We start from the raw sequence: 20732 nt of genomic DNA on the forward strand, positions 1-20732 counted from the left end.
CAAGAGAGATGATCAGTATTACAGAGGTTGAAGGAACCAAGGAAATAGGTGTTGTTTGTTCTGTTAAGACAAGAATTGGATTCTGTTAAGGACTGACTGAGTCTCAAGATCCATAGTGTTCTTGGGGCACCTGGGTGGCTCAGTGGGTTAAGCCTCTGCCTTCGGCTCAGGTCATGATCTCAGAGTCCTGGGATCGAGCCCCGAATTGGGCTCAGCAGGGAGCCTGCTCCTCCCTCTCTCTCTCTCTCTCTGCCTGCCTCTCTGCCTACTTGTGATCTCTGTCAAATAAATAAATAAAATCTTTTAAAAAATACAAAATAAAATAGAGATCCATAGCATTCTCCAGGTATAGGTGTTCATCAGGCTTCAGAAAGGAAGAGACTGTTTTTCTTGTAGCGCTGGAAAAAGCACCAAGAAAATTGGTGATAGAGGAAGAAACACGGAGATTGAGGAACTCTGAGGTAGCTCATCTCCAGCAGACTTTTCCATCTGACTCGAGATTAGGAGGCATGATTATTTGCAGAGAGTAACACCGGTGGGTAGAGGCCCAAGTGTTTCAGGGCTTATTGAGCAAAGACATTTACAAAACCCTGGGAAGTGTGAGGAGGCGATGAGACACTTAGAGCTGTGTAAGAAGCACTCACGTGGAAGGTGAGTGCTCTCTTACCTTTTCTTACCTCCATGGACACAACTGCAGTGGAAGGGCTCTTCAAAGCAAGAGAAGAGAAATCAGAGCAGAGGAGAAGTCCATGGACACACCAACAGAAGGGTATTCTGAAAGTCTGATTCAGGGTTTGTAGTTATCATATCGAATTACCCATTTGGGGCAGGTCAGATCCATTCAGTCAGAAAGTTTAGTCAACAACCAGGATAATGCACCATGGTGTATTGGGGTTTGTTGATAGACCTGTGTTTCTGATTTTACCTATTGGAAGAATGTCAGAGTTGGCACCCACAAGTGGTAAAGGAGCTCTTATCCCAAAATGCAAAGGTCGTTTAATGCTGGAGATGGACTACTATAATATATTACATAATGAAATAGAGTAAAAGAAAAACATTACTTTAATAGACAGCAAGAAGGTATTCAATCAAATTGCATACCGACTTTTTATTTGATTTTAAAGATTTCATTTTATTTTATTTTATTTTATTTATTTGTCAGAGAGAGAGAGAAGAGCCCAAGCTGGGGGAGCGGCAGGCAGAGCAGGTAGAACAGGCAGAGCAGGCAGAGGGAGAAGCATGCTCCCTTACTGAGCAGGGAGCCCAATGCAGGACTTGATTCCAGGGTCCTGGGATCAAGCCCCACATGGGGCTCTCTGCTCAGCAGGGAGCCTGCTTCCTCCTCTCTCTGCCTGCCTCTCTGCCTACTTGTGATCTCTCTGTCAAATAAATGTCAAATAAATAAAATCTTTGAAAAAAAAAAGAACCTTACAAACTAGTAATAAAGGAAATTTTTTTGACAGATATATTCACACATGTACTCAAAGGTACTTAAATAAAAGACAAATGACTTGAAGTATGCAAAATTATCATTTGAAGACAGAATAATCTATCTAGAACATTCAGGAAAATAAACCACAAAAGCATTATTTTTCCTCCAAAATAAACAACCAAGAAGAGTTGTAATATGTAGTAGAAGTTCCACTCACAGTAATCCCCTCTGTTAGTTTCCTAGGACTGATTCAACAAAATCCCATACACTAGGTGGCTTACACAACAGAAATTTATTTCTCATAGTTCTGGAGGCTGGAAGTCCAAGTTCAAGGTGTCAGCGGGTTTGTTTTCTACCAAGGTCTCACTCCTTAGCTTGCAGGTGGCCTTCTGCGTCCTCACGTGGTCTTTTCTATATGTTTACACGCCCCTGGTGTCCCTTTTTATGTAGCGAGCTCTCTCTTTTTTTTGAGAAAGGCAAACTTCCTTGTGCTGTGCCTCACTTTGATAAGTCTGGAGTCTTGGAAGTTTGACTACCCTACATTCTCCTACAAATGGACCTTGAGAGCTTGTTTGGGGGTTCTAGCAGAAGAGTGCAGCTACTTGTATACCCTTGACGGAAGAACAGTCCTTCCCTCTCTCAGGGAAGGTCATCTTCCATCTTCCATCAAGCATGCAGCTTCAGAGAAGGACAGGCATGTTGAGGGTAAGGGAAGAAGGGGACTCCTCTGTAGCCAGCCAAATCTACCCTGGTGACCAATGTCACAACCAGATTTGCCAATCTTCTCCTTTTACAAGGACACCAGTCAGATTGTTTTGGGGCCCACTCTAATGACCGTATTTTAACGTAATCACCTCTTTAAAAGCTGGATCTCAAAATATAGACACATTCTGAGATACTGAGAGTTAGGACCTCAGCATATGAATGGGGGTGGGGGCACACAATTCAGCCCGTAATACCTCCAGAAAAGATATAATACTTAAATATAATCCTGAGAAGATCTATGAACAACCTAAAGGTAGCCAGCCATGCCATGAAATTGTACAGAAAGACATAAAGAATGTGTAAATGGATGGATACATACCATGTTCTTAGTGGGAACTTCTCAGTATTAAAAAGTGCTAACTTGTCCCAAATGTAATTAAGCTAAAAGGTATAACACAACTGTAACCAAAGCCAAACAAGACCTTCTTCACATCTTTTATCTTTTTGCGTTTTCTCTTCCATACTTGTTACAGTACCTTCAACTGTATATTCTTTATTTCTAATGGGTGTGCCACGTCAGCTGGGTCCATCGCCTTCCACCCCAAACTGACCTTCCCAATCGCCCTATACCTGGTAATGGGAGTTCATCACCTATCAGTCACCTGGGAGAAGATCCCTGGCTTATCTGGGAAAATTCTTCTTAGTGCACCAATAAACAATCAGTCCTGTGCAGCCATTTTTGTTAAGTTAAACCTGTTCCTTCCATTCCATTCCTATCTGCCCTCCTTACCTCCCATTTGGATTTTAACTCTGCACGTTGTCATCATCTAGATTAACCTTTTCATCATTCTCTTCCAAGTTTACGATTACAGGGTATAATAACTCTACTGGGTGACCTTGGGCATGTTAATCACTGTGCTTCAGTTTACTCATCTGTAAAATGGGGATAATAGATAATAGTACCTACCTTATAGAGTTTTCATGAAAAGTAAATGTTATAAATTGTTAATTTGTAGAGCACTTAGAACAGTTAGCACTATCTATATATTTGTTTAATAAATAAATATTGTTTTACCTGGTACTTAAAAGTACGCACTTTGAGGAAAATTCATTCCTGTGGGTTTAGACACTATGCACTTTTCAAATGATTATTTTCAGAAATACTTGACTAATAGGTTATCAATGAACACAGGTGTTCCTTACAGGAGCACATTTAATAGGAAAAGATTGAAGTAGGTCTGTAGAAAAAAAATGTAATAAAAGATGGTGAAGTCATACTATGGAAAACCGTGGATGGAGACAAAGATATATTTGTCAATAAAAGTTGCATTTGCTATGGAGGGATGGCTATAATACATTGAGTGAAAAAATAAGTCGAAGAATAAGAGGCATAATATGCTTTTATACACATTTGTCTCAGGAATAGGATGCACAGGAAGCTTTTAAGCACAGGGCAGAGGTTTCTGTTATGAAAATAAGGCTTGGGGGGGCGCCTGGGTGGCTCAGTGGGTTAAAGCCTCTGCCTTCGGCTCAGGTCGTGATCTCAGGGTCCTGGGATCGAGCCCCGCATGGGGCTCTCTGCTCAGCGGGGAGCCTGCTTCCTCCTCTCTCTCTGCCTGCCTCTCTGCCTACTTGTGATCTCTGTCTGTCAAATAAATAAATAAAATCTTTAAAAAAAAAAAAAGAAAAGGCTGTATGACCTCTCTACAATGAACATGTTTTACTTTTATAATTAAAGCTAAGTAAAAACAAAAGAACAATGAAAACTAAAAATTGTTCAAAACTTCCTTTTCTCTAGACATTTGCCTTTGACGATCAGGTTTTTATTTGAACTGCATGAAAATACTGGTGCTTTTGAGGTTGATGAGAAGTCAGATTGCTAGGGTTTGCTTCAAAACCTCTGTGGCACTCAGATGGTTTTAAAAACCTTGCAGATGAACCTCAAAAGTTAGTGTTTATTTTATTTTATCTTTTTTGCCTGAGAAATACTGAGAATCAAATACGCTTCATCCCGAAACTGGGGCAAAGATCATTAATGTAATTACCTGGGAAACTCAAATAAGATGAGACGCAAAACCTATCTTAGGCGTTGATGAGGGTTAGGGGGAACAGCTACCTTCTTCAACAAATATCAGACTTTCAGAGGTAGAAAATCTCTATGTGGAATTTTCTCATCCTCTTGATAATCATTTCCACTACCAAAAGAAAACTCGAGTTGTAAATTCAGTCGGGCACACTTGAAAAATGCCTTTTCCCATGTTCTTCCGGATTTCCTATACACCGAGATTCAAGGGGTTTGGGGTTTGTCAATAAAAGGTGGCCTTTTTTAAGGCATGACAAAAGTAAGCAATCTCAAAGAAATTAATGACACGGTGAGGTGTAACTATCAACGCACCTGCTTTGCCTAGAAAAACAGCCTGTTGTTTTCATTTGTCATCACTGGGTCTCAAAAAGCTAGGCCTTAGCCACCACCTGGTGACGCTGATGACGCGCGATGTCTTACAGCTGCCGCAATTAGAAAGGCTGAGCCTTCTCCTTTAAGAAGCTGACTCACGTGGATGCTGTGTTGTGTGCTCTCAGCTGGGAAGGAGGTGGATCCGAAGTCTCTCCACATTGGCCGCCTCCGGAGAAGGGGCAGAGTTAGCCTCTTTGATTGGCTGTACGAGTACGAGGAGTAGAGTCAGGGGCGGAGCGAGCTGCGGGAGCTCTCCCTGGGTCTGCGGCTTCTGGGAGGGGTGGGCAGCGACGCGGAGGGGAGAGGGAGTGGGGGAGGGTGAACCAGGGAAGGGGCGGGGCCTAGCGGAAGGGGCAGGAGGCCGGGGATGAGGGCGGGGCCTAGGAATGAAGGGCGTTCTGGGCCAACCGGGAGAGCCGACTGTTCGAGGGGTGGAGCTATGCCGAGTGATTGACGTAGAGGCCCAACCAGGGAGAGGCGGGGCCAAGGCCAGGGCCTGACTAAACCTGGAGACTCGGGTGGCCGAGGGGCTTCATCCCAGCTGAGGAGCGAGGATCCGCTTGCGGCCGCGGATCTCACAGCCGCTCCGGGTGAGTGCGGTGGGAGGGGGGCTGGACTAGGAGCCCGATGGGGGGGTGAGGAGCCCTCCGGGCCGACGGCTTCGAAACACTCCGGGATCGGCCCGGGGCGGGGGGACCCAGGCAGGAAGTGCCTCGTCCTCGCTAGGCTCCCCCCGGGGGCCCAGAGCCGTCGCCCTTGACCCCTCTGGGCGGGTCCCAGTGCCGGGGCTGCGGGCTGACGGGCTGGACTGTTTCCTCTTTGTGAGGCCCAGGCGCGGCGGCCGCCGTCGGCCCGCCTCCGCCGCGCAGCCGGGGCGACCGGCGCGACCGCAACAGCCGCGACCCCTCAGCTAGGCGCCCGCGCCCTCCCGCCGCAGCCTCCCGCCCGGCCAGTCCCCCCGGCGCCGCCTGGGAGGCCCTTCCGCGGGCAGTTTGGCCGGCGATCCCCCACCCCCCCCCCCCACGACTGCCCCGCCCCCACGGGCCGCGTCCCCGCCGCAGTGTCGGGGGCGCGCCGGGGTTCCGCGCCACCGCAGTCGTCCCGGAGGCCTGCTCCTCGGCAGCCTCGCCGCGCCCCCGGCCCCGGAGTGAAGTCCGAACTCGGCTCCGAGCTGTAGGGCGGTGATTACGCCGCGGCGTGGCCCCTCTTTGAAGAGGGCCACCGTCCTGGCCGCCTGGCACTAGTCAGGGGCCGGGACCGCCTTGGCTTTGTGTCTGCCCCGCCGGGGGAATGTCTGCCACCCTGCCGTGTAGCTCGCAGGCGGGCCCCAGAAGCGAGCGTGGGGCCTCACTGGCCTGGCGGAGGGCGGGGTGCGACTGTCAGACGGGCGTCCCCGGGCCGCGGCGGCCAGACCCGGACCCCGCGCCGCCGCCCGCTCAGCTGTTTCCGGCGGGTGTTTGTGGTGCTGGAGGAGGCCGCGGCGCGCTCGGCCGGGCCCCTCCCGATTGGCCCGCGGCGTCACGTGCCTGCAATCAGCTGGGGCCAGCTGGGGCCGCGGGCGGCCGGCGGGGTCTGGGCGGGTGCGGGTCGCGCTGGGCCGCGCCTGACGGGTGAGAGGGTGGGCGGGTGGGCGTACTCTCCGAGCCCCTTTATTCTACCCTCCTTCGAGGTAGCTAGGTAGGACAATGAGTATTATGAACAGTGGGCATTGGAAAACGGAACTGCTACCGAAAGATCGGTTTAATCCTGACACCTATTAATCCCCCCTTCAAGGGAGAGTCTGGGAAGGTGTACAGCTCATTTATTTTTAAACTTTTTCTGTTTACAGAGCCATGTCGGTAATGTGAGGATTTTTATTCCAGGTCTCCTTGACAGATGGAAAACCTGAAGTAACCTCAGGCTAGCTAACTTTGTGTTTTTGGGAAACTAGACTTGCTGGTGAAATCCCTGGGGGTAATAGGATCTTAGCTCACTTTGCGTGGCCGCGTGTACAGTGTTGCAGCAGCGTTCCAACACGGACGAACCAAAATACACGAAGTGTTCCCAGGGTAAATATTTCTGCCACATCTCCTGTGTCTCGGTTGATTCTTTTTCTAAAACTTGGTTGCATATTTGTACTCTGTTAGATAAGAAGGAAGTTACCAAGAACTTTTCTCTAGAAGCCCGTAGCTTAGTAAAAAGTCATAGACAAATGAAATTGAGTAACAGCACCAACTTCAGTGTTAGGAAACTATGAAATGAGTGTCACAGGAGTTTAAAAATGGGGCAGTGGAAAAAAATGGGTAAGAGTGAAGTGGGAAGCATTCTTAGGTGGATTGGTACTGCTTAGACCTAGAAAATGGGTGAGTCTTTGGGTGGCTTTTGGGCAGACAGGCCTAGAAGATAAAACAGGCCTGAAGCATTTACAAATAGTGAGAAGGTGGGGCTTGTGGAATTTGGTACACAATGTATTTTTCCACTTACCCCATTATCTATCTGGGTATGTACTGGAACACCAGGTAGAACGCACCTCCTTGGAAAGGACTGATACCTAACTTTATCATACCTTCACCCATCTCAGTGTCCACTATGGGCCTGCTGGTTGACTTTCTTCTTAAGTTTATCTCTAGCAACCATCTTATCCATAGGAGAGGGAGATGATAAAATGTGTTCAAGTATATTATTTAATTCTATACAGGGGAACTAAGGAAATTGGATTTTTAGAAGACGGCTTTTTCTAAAAAGGTTAGTAACATACATGTGGCCTCTAAAAATAATATATGGTTGGATCATCAAGGACTTTTCCCTATTTATTTGCCTTTTGCCCTACTTAAGCAGTAAGAGAGAGAAGAAGATTTAGAAACAATTAAAAAGGAAGGAAAATAAAGCCAAAATTAGGTCTAAAAAGAAGATATTAAATTAAGACACTACCCTCCAGCATGGTGGTAACATAGTCCTAAATATGTTTATGAGATGTGAAAGCTAGTTCTGAATATATTCATGAGATGTGAAGATAGTTCTAAGTACATTTGTGCCCAAAATATCATTTTAGGTTTTATAGAGCCTAAGTGGCTGTATAAATCATAATCTGTTTCTCTGGTAATCCTGTGGAACTGAACCTTAGGTATGACGTGAATTTGCTACTTGACACCTGAATCAGGAAACCAGACAGTTAATTTATACTCTAGTCCACCCAGTAAGGCTTTTTTGACTCATGGTATTGCATCACAACAATTGAGAGATCTCCAATTTGTCTTGCCAATGAGGTGTTTGGGAGAGGTTACCAACTCAGATTGTTTACCTGACTCACTGAGTTACAGGACTACTCTTATTTTCTAGTGATGACTAAACAATAAGTATTCTAGAAATATAGTAAACCTGGAAAACATTCAACAACAACAACAAAGGCATTATTCAAAGGACAAAAACAAAAATATAGGTTACTGCCCATTGAAGATCTGATTCCATAACCACAACATCATTTGACCCAGCAAAGGAATCTGGCCAGGTATTGAAAGAGAATTAACAAGAGGAAAACAGCTTTCTCTTGTCACTGAAACTTTGGCTTGGTAAATATTTTGTACAAAAATTGGTAAATTGGTTTTATGGATTGAACTCAATTTATTTTCTACCTTTCAGGTTTTTAGTAGAATTTAGTCACAAGTCCCTATGAAAATAGTTGATGAGAGAACAATAGCATTAAATGTTAATTACAGTAATCAACCCAGCACTATTAAAAGTCTTTAGGTTTTGTTCCTTCTTTTGTCTTGGAGAGGGGAGAGACTGAAAAACAGATAAACATGCTGATTTCATTTTACAAGAACCATCGCAAAACACAATCTCCTCTGGAAGGGCACATTTCTTGAACCCTTCCTGCACTAGGCCTCTGCACATTCAGTTTCCTGCTGGGGAGAGTCTTTGTAGGTTGCATTTGCCAACCACCTCCTGGCATTGGAAAAACCCCCGCTCATTTGTCCAGCAATAGGTAGAGTCCCAGTATTGTCTCTTCTGTGGCATGGAAATGCCCTGAGGAAATAATTACTTTACGGAGGAAAAGTCTGTGAATGGGGTGTTTTTCTCATCAGTGGATCCTTAGAGATGCAAATCAATACCTACTATTCTCCCTGGTATTTTTAGGGCTGGGCATTGTTATGCTTTCTTTGGCCAAATCTACCTGCCAGGGTTGGATCCCAACTGGATTATTAATTACAGGGAACCTTGAGATGCTTCAGAAGGTTTTCTAACTTTCCTTCTGCTTGTAATTTCTGTCACCTCTTCACTTAACTTTGCAGTAATTAACAGGAGGTGAAGCTGGTAAATTGTTTGTTTCATATCTTTTCTGTTTTGCTTTCTTCCTCTTTAATAGGATGGGGAAGTTGGGGTGAGGAATATGGATGAAGGAAATCTAGTTTTACTGCATCTACCTTTAACATTTGTGTTGTGCCTATTCTTGTAATGTATTATCTGCATTGAATTCTCACAACTTAGAGATGGATACTGGTATCTCCATTTTAAAGATGAAGAAGCAGAAGATACCATATCCAGTATTTACACAGCTTTTAAGGGGCAGAGCTGAGATTTGAACCCAGGCTGTCTGATTCCAGAAATCAAATATCTGGGCCACACTGTTTAGATCCTGGGGAGAGAAGGAGGGAGCAGCTAAGTGGTACATATTGCTTATTTTTGTAATCTTCTTAGAGCTGATCTAATTATAAAAAGTTAAAGATTTTAGCTAGGAAAATCTGTGAAGAAAAGGAGCAGGATTAGATTGATCCTGCCCAGTACTCCTGTTGATCCTTAAATCTGAGTACAAACTAAGTTTATGTTTTTACTGAGAAAGACTGCTTTCTAAATGAAAAGCCCTTTTGCCATCTGAAAGCGTTTTTAACAGGGGTCAGCATACTTTATCAGGAGCCAGATGGTGAATATTGTGAATTTTACAAACCATAAGATTTCAGCCACAACTATTCAGACTCTATGGCTGTGAGAGAACTGTCCATTATAAACAGATGGGTGTGGCTGTGTCCCAATAAAACTTTATTTATGGACACTGAAATTTGAATTTCATGTAGTTCTCACATATCACAAAATAATCTTTTGATTTTTTTTTTCCTACCATTAAAAGCATAAAAACATTCTTTGTGGGCCATACAAAAACAGGTGGTGAGCTGAATTTTACCCACAGGCCTTAGTTGGCTGACCCCTGCTTTTAAGGAAAGTATGTGGCAGTGAACCAAACAAAGATCAGGATACCGGATTTGTTATTGATTCTGTGTGTGTATGTGTGTGATATGTGTATATATATGCATATATATATTACCTATGAACAAGTAGAATTTGAAATGAAATCAATAGCATTTAGCATCCAAAAAACTGAAATACCTGGATATAAATCTAACAAAATGTTACAAGATCTAAATGAGGAAAAATTTAAAACTCTAATGAATGCAATCAAGAATGAAATAAATGGAGAGACTACATGTTCATGGATAGGAAGACTCACTGTTTTCAAGATATCAGTTCTTCCTAACTTGGTATTGCACTGAATCCAAGTCAGAATCCCAACAAGTTACTTTGTGAATATCAACAAACTGATTCTGAAGTTTCTGTAGAGGTGAAAGAATAGCCTATACCATATTGAAGGAGAAGAATAGTCAGAAGACTGACACTACCTGACTTTAAGACTTAATGTAAAGGTACAGTAATCAAGACAGTATGGTATTGACCAGAGAATGGACAGATCAGTGGAACAGAATAGCCCAGAAACAGATCCACATAAGTATCATGAGCTGATACTTGACAGGGGCAAAGGCAATACAGTGGAGCAAAGATAGTATTTTCAGTAAGCCAGTACTGAAACAACTGGATCTCTACATGAGGGGAAAATATCAAGACACAGACCTTATACCTCATTCACAAAAATTAACTCAAAATTAGTCACTGACCTACATGTAAAATGCAAAATTATCTCCTAGAAGATAGAAGAAAATCTAGATGGCATTGTGTATGGCAGTGACTTTCTGAATACAACGCCAAAAGCATGAACCATGTAAGAAATAGTTGATAAGCTACACTTCATTAAAATTAAAAACTTCTGTGCAAAAGACATCAAGAGTGCAAGAAGATAAGCCACAAGCTGGGAGGAAAGATTTGCAAAGACATTGGATAAAGGTTTTATCCAGTATATACAAAGAACTCTTATTAAAAACTCAACAATGGGGCACCTGGGTGGCTCAGTGGGTTAAGCCTCAGCCTTCACCTCAGGTCATGATCTCAGGGTCCTGGGATCGAGCCCCACATCGGGCTCTCTGCTCAGCATGGAGCCTGCTTCCCCCTCTCTCTCAGCCTGCCTCTTTGCCTACTTGTGATCTCTCTCTCTGTCAAATAAATAAAAATCTTAAAAAAAAAAAATCAACAAAAAGAAAACCTGATTTTAAAAATGAATAAATAGTATATGAAAAGATGCTCCATAATATATGCCAATAGGGAAATGCAAATTAAAACAACAGTGGCGTACCACGATACACACACCAATTGGAATGGCCAACGTACTGAACACTGACAAAACCAAATGCTGAAGAGGATGTATAGAGTAACAGGAACTTTCATTCCTTACTGGTGAGAATGTAAAATGGTACAGCCAGTTTGGAAGACGTAGTGGTTTCTTAAAAAAGTAAACATAGCGTGTGATCCAGTAATTGTACTCCTTGGTATTTACCCAAAGGAACCAAAAATTTAATATCCATATAAAACCTGCCTTTCATAGATTTCTTAAAGAGAGAAGTCTTGAGGGTTTTTTTGCTGTGAACCTAAAACTGCTTTAAAAAAAAAAAAAAAAACCCTTAAATCTCAACTAAAAATAGCCATTTTTAGAAAGTTGTTTTATTGACTTGGACCCAAACCAGGAAATTGTATAGTCCATATTGTCTAATTTTTGAAATAGTTTGGACAGAGGATTAAACTGTGTGAGTCTGCAGATACGTGGATTTTTTTTTAATACAGTACTGTATAGATGTATTTCTTCCTCGTTTTCTTAATGTTTTCTGTTCTAGGTTTATTGTAAGACTATATAATGCATTCAGCATACAAAAGTTGTTATTTGACACTTAATGTTTGTCAGTAAGGCTTTGGGTCCGCAATAGCCTATTAGGTGTTTGGGAAGTCCGTGGTTATGTGCAGATTTTCCACTCTGCAAGGTATGGGGTAATTAACATCCCTAACCACCACCCCCATGACCACCCCCCATATCATTCAGGGGTCGACTCTGATACATTCCTGGAGACATTTTATTTCATGGATTTTTCAAAGCAAAAAGAAAAATTTTTTTCTCTTACAGATTCTGTAAATTCTGTAATTTTTTTTTTAAATTCTGTAAAAACATAGAGGTTCAAAAATGTGATTGTTTCACCAGGGTCTCCTAGTAAAATAGAGAAAATTCTAGGTAGCTAAATGTACTGTTGAAGGGGAAGGAAACTGAAATACTTTAAATTATCTTTGAATTTCACTTACATTTTGAACTTGTACCTTCAGTTTCCATTAATTTCAGATAAACCGATAATAGGTTTCTAATAAACAACCATATTTGGTACTTATTTCAAGCTTTTAGTAACCTGGAAGTAAGAAAAGCTAGTACCAAAGAGGTCTCATTTATAAAATTAACTAGGAAATAGTACTTATTAAAATTAAGGTTATTACTGTTTTTTTTTGCTTGAGATGTTAAAAAGGAAGAAAGCATATTAAAGCTTTAGCTATGAGAGTTTTGCCCTAGCTTTGGTAATAAACTTTGACACCGACAAATACCAAAGCATGTATTTTATTACTTAGAGACACAGTAAGGTGCCCCTAGACTCAACACAGAGAACAGTGGTCATCTATAAAAGCAGCTCAGTTTTAAGGTGTTTTTAAAATATGCGGCTGAAGAGATTTGGAATTCTAAGTCTAAGCAAGGGACTTCGCATATTAGGGGAATATTTTGGATATAAAAACCGAAAAATAGAAAATAGATCACTGGTTGCCTGGGACTGCAGAGGGTTTTGGGAATTGGGGGGAGGTGATAGAAATATTCTAGTGCTGGGTTCTGGTGATATAAAATGGTGGCACAACCTTACACATCTACAGATCATTCAGTTGTATACTTACAGTGGCTAAATTTTATGGTATGTAAATTATTTCTTTAAATTCGGCGGGGGTACCTGGGCGCTTCAGTGGGTTAAGCATCTGCCTTTGGCTCAGGTCATGATCTCAGGGTCCTGGGATCTAGCCCCACATCTGGCTTTCTGCTCAGGAGGGCTCCTGCTTCCCTCTCTCTCTGCCTGCCTCTCTGCCTTCTTTTGATATCTCTCTCTCTCTCTCTCTCTCTCTCTCTCTGTCAAATAAATAAATCTAAAAATAATAAAAATCTGGGGACTTTTTTGTTAAAATAATTAGCTATGTTCTATTCTGTCAGAAAAAAGTTTCAAAGTTTGTAGAAGAGAGGTCTGTAGGAGCTCTTAGAAAGAGATGGTGGGGCAACTGGATAGCTCAGTCGATTTGGGCTCAGGTGTGATCTCAGGGTGGTGAGATCAAGCACCAAGTCATCTCGGTGCTAGGCGTGGAGCTTGCTTGGGATTCTCTCTTCTCTGCCCCTTTCCACTCACTCTCTTTCACCCTTTCTCTAAAAAAAGAGAGAGATGGCTAAAGCGCATACGTTTGACCTTACTTTTGTAGTGCTATCAAATTTAGCACAAATGTTGGGGTACCTGCGAATGTGTGTTGCATTTAATTATACACACTCCCTGGCCTCAAGAGGTTTATCTAGAAGGGATGAGAATTTGAAATAAGACACCAATGGGGAAGGAGGAAAGACCTCCAAAAGTGGTTTAGGAAGTTTTGTTGATTTTGCAGTTTCTGTGACAGGTTGCCAGGGTATACTGGTTTAGGAGAGTGTGTCATTCGAACTGGCCACCAACCAAGAAAGGAAATCTAGGAGAGATCAGCATGGAGGCAGGAAGGGTAAAGGTAAACCTGAGGAGAAAGACGGTGAATCTGGCAGCCCTCTGGTCACTAGAGAATGAGGAGAGGGGAAAAGAACAGCTGGAGCAAGGTTTCCTTCAGGCCCAGTGTGGCCAGTGTCATGAAGTCACATAGACTTTATTTCTTCTGCAAAAGTAGGGTGACAGTTAAAAACTGTCAAGATTAAATGTGGTATGTGAAGTAGTGTCCCATACAGTGTAGACATTAAAAAGTCCAAATCAGAATTCAGTATATCCTCCAGCTAAAAAGGACCCTGATTCAGGCACTATGTCTTGGTTTTTTAATGACTTTTCTCCTTAAATATTAAGTGGCATTCTGACTGATTATCAGCCTCTTGAGAATTTGGATAGTGTGAGTCAATAGGTTGAGTTTCTAGCCCTGCAAAACTAAGGCTTAACACCTAGAAGCTGATGACCCTGTAGAGGTTTTTCTACTTCCTAAGGACCAGACCTTTGACAAAAAGGGCTGTTTTGCTTGCTTTTGCTAAATTTCATGGCATTCTAGCCTATCTTTTTTGGCGAATAACTAATTTTACAGTCTTATATCCATATATAGTACTCTATAAATGGAAATCACAACTAAGAATAATGATGCTGCACAGATATTTTTGGTCTTGGTAATGAATCATGTCATTGAATCTAGTAAAAATACTTGGGTAAAAATAAAAAATAGACCGAATTTGAAGCAAGGAAGAGAAAGCATATTAAATCTCTTTACCACATTTAGGAATAAAGAATTAAGAACTTGCCTGTACCCAGTAGCAAATGGTCACAGTTATATGGTAATTTTGAGTCAAAGATAGAGTGATGTAGGCAGAGGGTACAGGGAGAGTTCATTTTGAAGTCCAGTACATTTTCCACAGCAGCCTGCCATGGCCAGTTCAAAAACATCTAGTTATTACTGCATTATGGTTGAAAGAACTTACAATATGAATATTATATTTAAAAGTTTGAAGGAAGGGGCACCTGGGTGGCTCAGTGGGTTAAGCCTCTGCCTTCGGCTGAGGTCATGATCTCAGGGTCCTGGGATCGAGCCCCCCAATGGGCTCTCTGCTCAGCAGGGAGCCTGCTTCCCCCTCTCTCCGCCTGCTTGTTATTTCTCTGTCAAATAAATAAATAAAATCTTTTAAAAAAAAAAGTTTGAAGGAAAATTGGCTTTAAAGTAATGTGTCCCAGAAGCCCAAGCAGGAGACTAATCGCTGCACGATACTGGTTTTCAGAGAGCTACAAAGTCTGAGGACTGTGTCTTAAGAGGTGAGGCTATAAAACCTTGCTATTGATTACTTTTCTGTAGTTGAGCAGCTGTAAAAAACATGACCCAGATCACCTGCTCACAAGTAGTTCTGTGCTGTGCTTAGATGAAGTCTTAAACCCAGATGTCTTACAGGGGAAGTAATTATGTGATGCAAAGTGTGACTGGGCAGACCCAATGACCTTGGGGGAGTGGCAGCTACCACTCACCTCCATTCGTTGTTGCCACAGGAGAACACGTGCCCTATGGGCCAGATCTCCCCATTGTTAATAACAACAACACAGGCTCTTTAATGAAATCTCTCTTGTTTAATGGTGGCCCAGGTGTTTTTTATTAATAAAAGATTGTGTGGGCCAAATGAAACATGTCCACACATGTTTCTTAGGGGAACGGTTATTTATTTTATTCACTCTTGTATCCCTATGCCACCAAATGAGTTCACCCCGTAGGCCTAAAATTTGCAACCTCTGACCCTTATGTAACAAATACTGTATTCTTAAGCATCTGAAAAAAGCAGTGCTATCCTTTTAAAGGCTGTGAAATAATAGTAACTCTTAACTTCTGTTGTCATTTTGCAGAAATGTAATCAAAAAGCTAAATACTATTTCTTAAGTCTTGTTTTCCCCCAGATTTTATTCATTGACATGTTTTTAATGAGCAGTGGTTTTCCTTTCACTAGCCACACATTTTCATTGTATTTAGCATTTGTTTCTCATTCTTATTAACTTCTATATCAAAATGTTTAATGGAAGTCATAATCTTTGGGATAATGACTTCTTTGATGACATTAGGACTACCTACTAACTAAGGAAGTTCACAGATAAAAAGGAATGATGGAACTTTCTCTTTAATTTGTAATGAAATTTCCCCAAATTTAAAACGACAGTGGATTCTTATTATAAACATAGATTGTAGGCTTTGTTTTCATAGTGGCAGCTGTATCAGCTCTGCATGCCATTTCAAAGATAGGTGATATAAATATTTAAAACATAGGAGCTGAAAACTATACCAGGAATAAATTTTTTTTAATGAGAGCTGTAGTACATTCTTGACTATATCTATGTCTTTAGAAATAGTGTTTAAGGGGATTAATTGCTATGAATTCAAGGAGTTGCACATATTAGCTCTAACTTCTGAAAATAAATGAAGTGTGATTATCCTTCTGTCAGAATCTGGTTTAAAAGCTTCTTGTTTCGGTGCTTCAGCACTTCTGTGATTTATTGAATCAGTATGGTTTCTTCAATATAAATTATGTAATAATGGTTTATCTTTCCTTTCTTTTCTGTGCGTGTTTTCCTAGCCTTACACCAGGGTAATAGAAGAATTCTGGCTTTAGGGTGGGTGAACTGCATTCCAGTCATGATCTTCTGTATTTGAAAGCTGTGTGACCTTTGATCAGTTAATAACCTTGGATAATTGATGAAATGGGGGGTGATAACCTCATAGAATTGTTGTGACGATTTTCAAATAAGCATGCAGTACAGTGCTCTGGCAGACTCTGACTCACCGATGTCCGTGCCATCGCCCCTACGTGGTTGCTGACATGCCTGACAACCAGAGCTGCCCTGTGCTCTTAACTGAGACCACCCTCTTCTCATTTTCTGATTGCCCCTTTTTCTACTCTTGTGATCACCCACACATACTCCACAAATCTTTTCCCAAATTACATATGCTCAGAATGTACACTTACCACTTGGCTAAGCCTTTTTTCTCACATCGCTGCCTGTGCTTCTCATTATTCAGTTTCTGATACTCCACTTTTCTTCCTATGTTTGTCATACCAACCAAAAGAGAAGTGATATTGTTCTGGCCTTGTCTAAACATGTTTGCTCCCTTGGCTCACAGCTTCTAAAGAGTTCTTAGCTTGGTATGCCTGTTTATTTGCTCAGTGCATGAACCTTGGATCCTTCAGTACAGAGTCAGCTACTTCCCATACTGAGTATTACAAAGCAGAGATCTCTCTCTCACACACACACACAGTTCTCTGTGACCCCCACCAAGTAGGTACCAACAATTTTTTTTTTAATCCTAATGTTTCCTTGTTCTTTTCCATTTGCTCCTAGGTTTTTAGAACTTCAGCTATAAAAATGGGCAGAATTTTCCTTGATCATATCGGTGGTACCCGTCTGTTTTCTTGTGCAAACTGCGACACAATCCTGACCAACCGCTCAGAACTCATCTCTACTCGGTTCACAGGCGCCACTGGCAGAGCGTTTCTTTTTAATAAGGTTGGTGGGAAAACCAGTTTCATTTCCTAAGTGAGTTCAGTGGGTATATTTGACAGCAATACCAGAACATCCCTCAGAGCTTAAAGATACCAGAAAGAGTCCGCATGAGCTCTATAATCTGCATGCAGAAAAGAGTGCCACTAGCCTGTCCTTTGGACCTCAGGAAGGCATTACTAGAAAGTGATTTTTTTTACTGTGGAAGTTTGAAAACTGTTACAATAAGAAGGGCAGTCTCCATTGCTTCATGAAACATTCAGTGTAAGAATTTAGTAGTGACTTCACAGACTATGGAAGAAGGGGCAGAAGCGCCCCTATGCCCATGTCACTGATTTATCCTTATAGGGAGATGGCGCGTTAAGCTTTCAAGGTTGATAGTGCAAGTGAATAACGATCATCTAACCAACTTCCCTTGCTCTAATTTATGCTCACCGGTGATCCGGATGATGTTGTGCCCTATTGCATGCCAACAGGAAGAGTGTTTCCTGATTTACAAATTAAGACTAGTCTGTCTGCTTCTCTAATTTCTGGCTTGCTTAAAAATTGGTCAGTGTGATTCTGCCTCCTGGAGTCTAATGCGTGCTAGCAGAGTTGAATTTCGAAATCTTTTCTGGTAAGGGACAGAACTAGTCCAGGGTGCTGCTCTTAAAAGGTCAGCTAAACTTTCCCAGTGGACATCCCTCTGTTCCATTTAGAAATAAGCTTTTCTCCCAAAGAATTGTTAGTGTACATCTCTTGATCTTTCTTTGGATGTAGACTAGGCGTTGGTATGCTTTGGCAGGCCAGCTGCCTGATGTTGTAAATGAAGTTTAATAAAGCACAGCATGCTCAACCATTTATGTATTGCCTGTGGCTGCTTGTGTGCTACAACAGCAGAGCTAAATAGTTAAAACAAAGATCATATAGCCCTCAAAGCCGGAAGTATTTACTATCTGGCCCTTTACAGAAAAGTAAAGCGTAGAGGATTGCTGGATGTTCACAGTCATTGGACATTCTTCACAGATGATTTGAACCCATTTGAAAACTGTATCACAGTGTAGTAGGCCTAGTGTGTCCTAGTCGGTTTGCCTATAAGATGTATTTCCAGAAACAAATTCAGCAAACTTTTGTTGTTGTTTTTCTGGAATGCCTGTTTTGTACTAGGTTACTAGGTTCTCTTTCATTGTAGCGTTGTCCGGACTCTTCATTGAATGGTGAACTTTCACAGTTGGACCCCAACCAACATTTTATGGCTCCGGGTGGAGGGACTCTTCACTGCCACAGCAATGGAACTACAGGATGTGTGAATAGTGTGGCTTGGACTAGTACATGGCATGGTGATGCAGGATCGCATTAGATGGCCAGTGCAGTTTTCCAGATTTTTGCCTTTCCCAGGAACTTCTAAAAATAGCCCTTGGGAAGGGTCTTGTAGATTTGACTAAAGTAACAACTGTGGTTTGCTTTTCTGAAGTTGCTCTTCCTGCACCAGTCAAAGGAACATGTACTTGTTTGGCAGATGACTCACAGGGCTTGGCAATTTTGTCTTCCCGTGTTTCTCAGGTAGTTAACCTGCAGTACAGTGAAGTCCAAGACCGGGTCATGCTCACAGGCCGCCACATGGTTCGAGATGTGAGCTGCAAGAACTGCAATAGCAAACTGGGATGGATCTACGAGTTTGCCACTGAAGACAGCCAGCGCTATAAGGAAGGCCGCGTGATCCTGGAGCGCGCCCTAGTACGAGAGAGTGAGGGCTTCGAGGAGCACGTACCGTCTGATAACTCTTGAAGAAAAAGAGATCACTCCATCTTTTCCCAGGTCTCCTTCACTGAAAACAAAAATCTACTTACATACACTGTCACCTTAGCATCAGGTCGGATTCATGAACTGCGGAACAAGAGGTTATGAGAATCTAAGATGGAACTTTCCTTTCTTTCTTTCTTTCTTTTTTTTTTTTTTTTTTTAAATTTTCAGTTTTCCATCCAGCATCAGTGTGTAGAAAGAATATTATGCAGATGCCGTTAATTTTTTTTTTTTTCCCTGTGTTTACATCTTGAGGCAGAATAGTCTGTCTGCAGCTACGTGATGGGCTATGTGAGGGGAAAAAAATCTGGGCTATTAGAGTGAAAAAGTGTGTTTTATGTAAATTTTGAAAGGAAAATGTGTCAAGAGCATGGTTTTTAAACTTACTTGGGCTTCATTTAAAAAAATGTTTTTTTAAATCCAGTTATTGCACCTGATTTGCTAGCTTCAGGGAAGAGATCCGAATTTGTGACCAGCGCTAAAGGTTCAGTGTTAGTATGGCTTGTGCTGGCCGCTGTGCCATATTCTTGTTGGAGATGAACCGTAGCACCAGAGCCCATCCTTCCTTGTCAGTCTTGACCCAAAGATGTCACCATTCCTAGTTATTTGTCACCACATAATTGGTGTTGATTGGAAACTTTTCCTGAAACGGGGCAGAACTGCTTGGTTGTCTTTTCCATGTAACTTAAGCATAGTAATATAAATAAAGTAATAGTTGGATGTTTTTGGTCCTGTGTTGCTTTTAAAAACACCTTCTAAAAGAAGAGTGGAGTATTTGATAAGTAATTTTCATGGTAGTGTTTCTTTCCTGCTCTCAAGCTAAATTGTGTAGAAAAGATGACTTTGTTTAAATTAAAGCATACTGTTTTAAACCCATAGTACTGCATTTAGAAAAGAGTTGAACAGAATGTCAGTGTGCGTTCATGCAGAAAGCATTTCATCTGCATCTGTTTTAGAAGAAGGGGGAAAATGAAGGAGCCTATCTAAAAATAAGGCTTTGCAGAGTGTTTTCAGCCTCTCCTCAGTTTTGTGTTGATTTTGACAAGTCTGTAGAACCTAATAGTTTCATCAAAGGACTAGATCTGTCATTAGCATTATTTTCTCAGATCTTCCCTCAGAAATTCAGCTATTGAAGTTAAAACTGTACTTGGTCCCTTGAGGGATCAGATTTGCCTCAGGGTGTTATTTTAGCCCCAAACTTACAACATTATGAAGTATTAAAATATAAATGTTTCTTTATCCAAACTATTTCTAGATATTCTAATACTTGTTTCTGGTGGAATAAATGACATTAAAATTGGCTAATTATTTAAATGTATGAATGGATGTTTGAGTGCTCAGTCTCTAGGTCTTTGTCTAGAAAGGATGTTTGCCTCAACTAGCAAAATCTTTCTGTCATTGATATTAGAAGTGACTTCTGAGTACAGTTAAGATTAAGTTTCTCTTTGCCTTCAGCTCTTGGTTAGAGGCATAGGTCTCTGATTAAGTAGGTGTATAATATTGCATTTGAGACAAGTGGACACAAATGATCTTTCCTTCACCATGGAATAAAACTTCAAGCTTTAAGAAACAGCTTTCATTCCCATTAATTTCCATTCTGGCCTTTGATTATTTGCAGATCCCTGGTAGCATGCCATATCTGCAGCACTATGTGCATTTGCTGTCACAATAAAGTATATTTTGTCTTGCATTGGTGCAATACTACTTATTTCCCACTGATCCTTAGTTTAGTTTTAACTTCGTTTTAATCATCTTGTCTTAGTTTCAACGTGAACATATTTGTCATACCTTTGAGTAGCTATGGCTTTCTTCGGTTAGTGATAAGGTGACATTCTGGCTTAGTTAACTTGACCTAATCTATACCAGGAGATACTGAATTCACCACTATTAGCTT

General features: G+C 41.7%; 1 protein-coding gene across 3 annotated transcripts; it reads left to right on the forward strand.

Annotated features, from left to right (window-relative positions):
* The first annotated feature begins 5066 nt into the window (after positions 1-5066).
* Positions 5067-20528, forward strand: LOC111139301 (yippee like 5). 3 transcript variants are annotated; one of them, XM_022491545.1, is made up of 4 exons: positions 6526-6640; positions 7270-7316; positions 16898-17062; positions 18599-20528. In XM_022491545.1, exons 3-4 carry the CDS (start codon positions 16922-16924, stop codon positions 18821-18823), a joined length of 366 nt encoding a protein of 121 aa, XP_022347253.1. In that variant the 5' UTR covers positions 6526-6640; positions 7270-7316; positions 16898-16921; the 3' UTR covers positions 18824-20528. The 3 variants fall into 3 exon arrangements, with proteins under 3 accessions (XP_022347251.1, XP_022347253.1, XP_022347254.1); XM_022491543.1 differs by lacking the exons at positions 6526-6640; positions 7270-7316 and adding an exon at positions 5067-5182; XM_022491546.1 differs by lacking the exon at positions 7270-7316.
* Positions 20529-20732: the final 204 nt, after the last annotated feature.

Source organism: Enhydra lutris, unplaced genomic scaffold (genome assembly GCF_002288905.1).
Source record: "Enhydra lutris kenyoni isolate GAN:26980312 unplaced genomic scaffold, ASM228890v2 scaffoldscaffold98, whole genome shotgun sequence".
NCBI classification, from domain to species: Eukaryota; Metazoa; Chordata; class Mammalia; order Carnivora; family Mustelidae; genus Enhydra; species Enhydra lutris.

Bases quoted from the DNA above. Each gene is read 5' to 3' on its own strand.
- LOC111139301 (XM_022491543.1), top strand. From the start codon at position 16,922: ATGGGCAGAATTTTCCTTGATCATATCGGTGGTACCCGTCTGTTTTCT. The intron at 17,063-18,598 runs GTTGGTGGGAAA...CGTGTTTCTCAG, and splicing joins GAGCGTTTCTTTTTAATAAG to GTAGTTAACCTGCAGTACAG.